The following is a 3,916-nucleotide window of genomic DNA, read 5'->3' as shown; positions in this document are numbered from 1 at the left end:
AAACGAAACTCTTTACGACGACGATTTTTCCATTCTTGTTTAGATAAGTGTTTAGGGTTATGTGTTACAGGCTTACAGCAAATGGGTTTTTGATAAATGGGCTAATAGAATAAGTGGACATTTCAATACGTAGGTAAGCATTTCTGAAAATGTTCTTAATACATTTCAGGATTTGAAAGGTCTCGTCTTACCCCGAGGTTGCTCAGATCATTCTCCGATTATGTTATTTCAAGATAAGGTTGATTTTGGGCCTACGTATTTCAAGATTTTTGATTCATGGTTCGATAGAGATGATTTTGATGATACAGTTCATGTTGCTTGGGAGACGATTAGTATGGACTCAAATCTTGATATAGTGGCTAAATTTAGATTACTAAAAGGCCATTTAAAGAGTTGGATCCATAATTCTAGATCTAGTGAAGCGAAAAGATTAAAAGAAATCACGAGTCAGATTGATGAGTTAGACAATTTTATAGATGCGGGTGTTGCTAGTGAAGATGATGTTCAAAGACGCAACAAGTTAGCTTCCGAAAAGAATGACTTAACTAAATTCATTGATCTTGATTATCTTCAGAAGGCTAGAGTTAGATGGGATGTGGAGGGTGATGAGAATTCAAAAAAATTTCAATTCTCTTTGAAACGTACACGTCGTTTACAACATATTCAAGGTTTATTAGTTGACGGGACCTGGATCGATAACCCGAAAGATATAAAGGACTGTTTCTTCGAACACTTTAAGTCTAAATTCGATGCACATGATTCTGATTTTATTTTCGATGATCCTAGGCCGAGAATGGTTTTGACCGAATCGGAATGTTCTATGTTGGAAGTCGATATTGAAGACGACGAGATAAAAAAAAGCCGTGTGGCGTTGCGGTAGTTCTAAAGGTCCCGGACCGGACGGTATTTCTTTTCGCTTCATCAAACATTTTTGGGACTTAATTAAGTTCGATTTTTGCAGGGACATAAGAGGTTTTTTCTCTTCTTGTTCTATGCCTCGAGGTGCTAATTCGGCATTTTTTTCGCTTATTCCGAAGATATATAACCCGATGCTTATTACCGATTTTAGACCTATATCCTTAGTTGGTTGTTTTTATAAGACTGTTACCAAGATTCTTACGAATCGTCTTCAAGGGGTTATTGATAATATTATTAGTCCGGTTCAGACGACTTTTATCGCTGGAAGACAGATTTTAGACGGGCCTCTCATGTTGAGCGAGAGTATCGATTGGTATAAACGTAAAAATAAAAAGATGCTCATGTTCAAAGTCGATTTTGAGAAGGCGTATGATTCTGTTAATTGGGAGTATCTTTTATCTATGTTATCGATTCTTGAGTTTGGTGACAAATGGTGCTCTTGGATCAAGGGGTGCCTTTTTTCTGCCCGTACTTCGGTTCTTGTGAATGGCTCTCCGACTCGTGAATTTCCTTTGAAACGAGGCTTGAGACAAGGTGACCCGCTTAGCCCTTTTTTATTTATTATTGTTATGGAAGGGCTACATTTAGCGTTCCATCAAGCCATGGAAAGAAATATTATTCATGGGATTAATGTGGGGACTGAGAATATTAGTCTTTCCCATTTTATTTATGTGGATGATGTTGTGATTTTTTCGGATTGGAATGCCATAGAATTGAGGCGAATTCTTCTTATCTTGGAAGTGTTTCATAAAAACTTCGGGTTTAAAGTTGAATATTAATAAGTCACATGTCTTTGGAAGTGGTGTAGATCATATGGAGGTGGAAACATTTGCTAATGCTACGGGCACCCGAGTAGGTACGTTTCCTACGACTTATTTGGGTATTCCCATTGGTTCTAATATGAATATGGTTTCGAATTGGGAATCGCTAGTGGTTAAGTTTCGTACTAAGCTGGCCACATGGAAAGCGAATCTTATGTCGGTTGGTGGTAGATTGACTATTATAAAATTCGTAATGGGTAGTTTGGGGATTTATTGGTTCTCGTTGTTTAAATGCCCTGTCACTATTATTAAACGTCTTGAATCGATACGAGCTACATGTTTTTGGGGTGGAAGTAATTCGACCAAAAAAATTTCATGGGTTAAATGGGAGAAAGTTTTAGCTTCGTTTGATAAAGGCGGGCTCAATATTGGAAGCTTTAAAGCATTTAATTACGCCTTAGTATTTAAATGGTGGTGGCGTTTCCTAAAGAGCCCGAATGCCTTATGGACTAGAGTTATGAAGTCGATCCATGGTCATAATTTTTCCGATGCTACTGTTGGCTCATCTACCTGGTCATCGATCACTAATTGCTGCTAGAAATTGGTTTCCAATCAGACACTTTCTTCTGATTCTTTTGGGATTCTAGTGGGTAATGGTTACAACATACGTTTTTGGCACGATTTATGGGTTGGAAATGAACCGCTTTCTTATCGTTTTAATAGAATCCTACACCTTGATTCTACACCTAACGCAACCATCTCGGATAAATGGGTTAATGGTAATTGGGTGTTCACTTGGGTTAGAGATAACTTAGGTGGGAGATATGAAACTCTTATAAACACTCTTTTCTAGACTATTGGTAAACCGGTGCTAAGTGATCGACCAGATTCATGTTTGTGCTCGTTTTCTAATGACGGGTGTTATACGGCGAAAAAAGCGAGGGTGTTGATTGATAATAAGTTACTTCCCACATCGCAGATTCACACGGTTTGGTACGACTTTATCCCTAGAAAAGTTAATGTTTTTTTATGGCGTTTTCGTTTAGATTCTCTCCCGGTTCGTTGGAATCTATCCGCGAAAGGGATTGATGTTGCTTCGATTGTTTGCCCGTCTTGTATTAATGGGGTGGAAACTAGAGACCACTTATTTTTCGATTGTGATTTGGCTCGTGATTTATGGCTGAAAGTTCGTGTTTGGCTCGATTGTGATATGCCTCTTTTTGTTTCATGGGATTCATTTTTGGTATGGTTAGAAGGTGTACGTTTACGGTCTTCTTCCAAGGATAGGATCATTGCGGTTATGGTGACGTCGTTATGGGCTCTTTGGCGATTCAGGAACGGCCTCGTTTTTTCTGATTCTCTTTGTAACAAGAGTAGTTTATTTGATTTTGTTAGATTAATTACTTTTCGTTGGATTAAAAATAGAGGCCATTTAGTTTCTAATTGGAACTCATGGCTTGCTATACCTTTGTAATCATCCCTTAGCACCTTGCTAGGGATCGCTTTTATTTATTATTTAATATAATTATTCTTTGGCCGTAAAAAAAAAAGAGAAATTAGGCCTTTTTTGGTGGGTTGTATGATTGTTAGGATAAGAGAAAGTGGGCTTACCTTTGGTGTTGGATTTATCTGTAAGGCCCGTAGTAAATGCGATGATGGGCTGATGCTTTGAAAACTCAATTGCTAGAGCAGAGAAGGTAGGGTTTCTTGTATGTACGCCGTTAATTTTATCTTTCTTACATACGCAGTTTATCCTTTCTTCATATAACCATTCCTGAAACAAATCGATACCTTGTTCCTTCGATTGATTAGGAACCTTTGTTGATATCACTTCAAATACCTGAATATTTTCTTTTATTTTCGATTGATCAAGTGAGGTAACAGAATTGGCGATTGAATTTTGACTGGAGAGTTCAATTAATTGATCAGTAGATTTAGTGGACGTACCTCCATAATTTCGTTTTCCTCCATGACCGGTGGCGATGGCTACATGACAAGCAATATCAATTGCTTTGTCACACGATTATGGATTCAGCATAAGTAACCAATTCCGGATCTCAATCTGTAATCCACGTATGAACATACGAATTAATTCTTCTTCGGATTCATCTGGTATGAGAGTTGAAATAGCTTTGAATTCTTCTATGTATTCATCTATATTTCCAGTTTGATGCAAGGACTCTAATGGAAGATCATTGCTCGGTTTGGAAATGGAGCTTGCAATCGTTGTTTCGATG

The 3,916-nt window shown here is 37.8% G+C and overlaps 1 protein-coding gene across 1 annotated transcript; it reads left to right on the top strand.

The window, feature by feature from the left end:
• The first annotated feature begins 220 nt into the window (after positions 1-220).
• On the top strand, positions 221-1,697 carry LOC139867834 (uncharacterized). Its single transcript, XM_071856183.1, has 2 exons — positions 221-876; positions 962-1,697. The coding sequence occupies exons 1-2, from the start codon at positions 221-223 to the stop codon at positions 1,695-1,697; spliced, it is 1,392 nt and encodes a 463-aa protein (XP_071712284.1).
• Positions 1,698-3,916: the final 2,219 nt, after the last annotated feature.

This window comes from Rutidosis leptorrhynchoides, chromosome 9, assembly GCF_046630445.1.
Source record: "Rutidosis leptorrhynchoides isolate AG116_Rl617_1_P2 chromosome 9, CSIRO_AGI_Rlap_v1, whole genome shotgun sequence".
NCBI classification, from domain to species: Eukaryota; Viridiplantae; Streptophyta; class Magnoliopsida; order Asterales; family Asteraceae; genus Rutidosis; species Rutidosis leptorrhynchoides.
Note: the sequence above shows the minus strand (reverse complement) of the source record. Positions and strands in the feature narration are given on the sequence as shown.

Bases quoted from the DNA above. Each gene is read 5' to 3' on its own strand.
- LOC139867834 (XM_071856183.1), top strand. From the start codon at position 221: ATGTTATTTCAAGATAAGGTTGATTTTGGGCCTACGTATTTCAAGATT. The intron at 877-961 runs GTAGTTCTAAAG...CGATTTTTGCAG, and splicing joins AAAAGCCGTGTGGCGTTGCG to GGACATAAGAGGTTTTTTCT.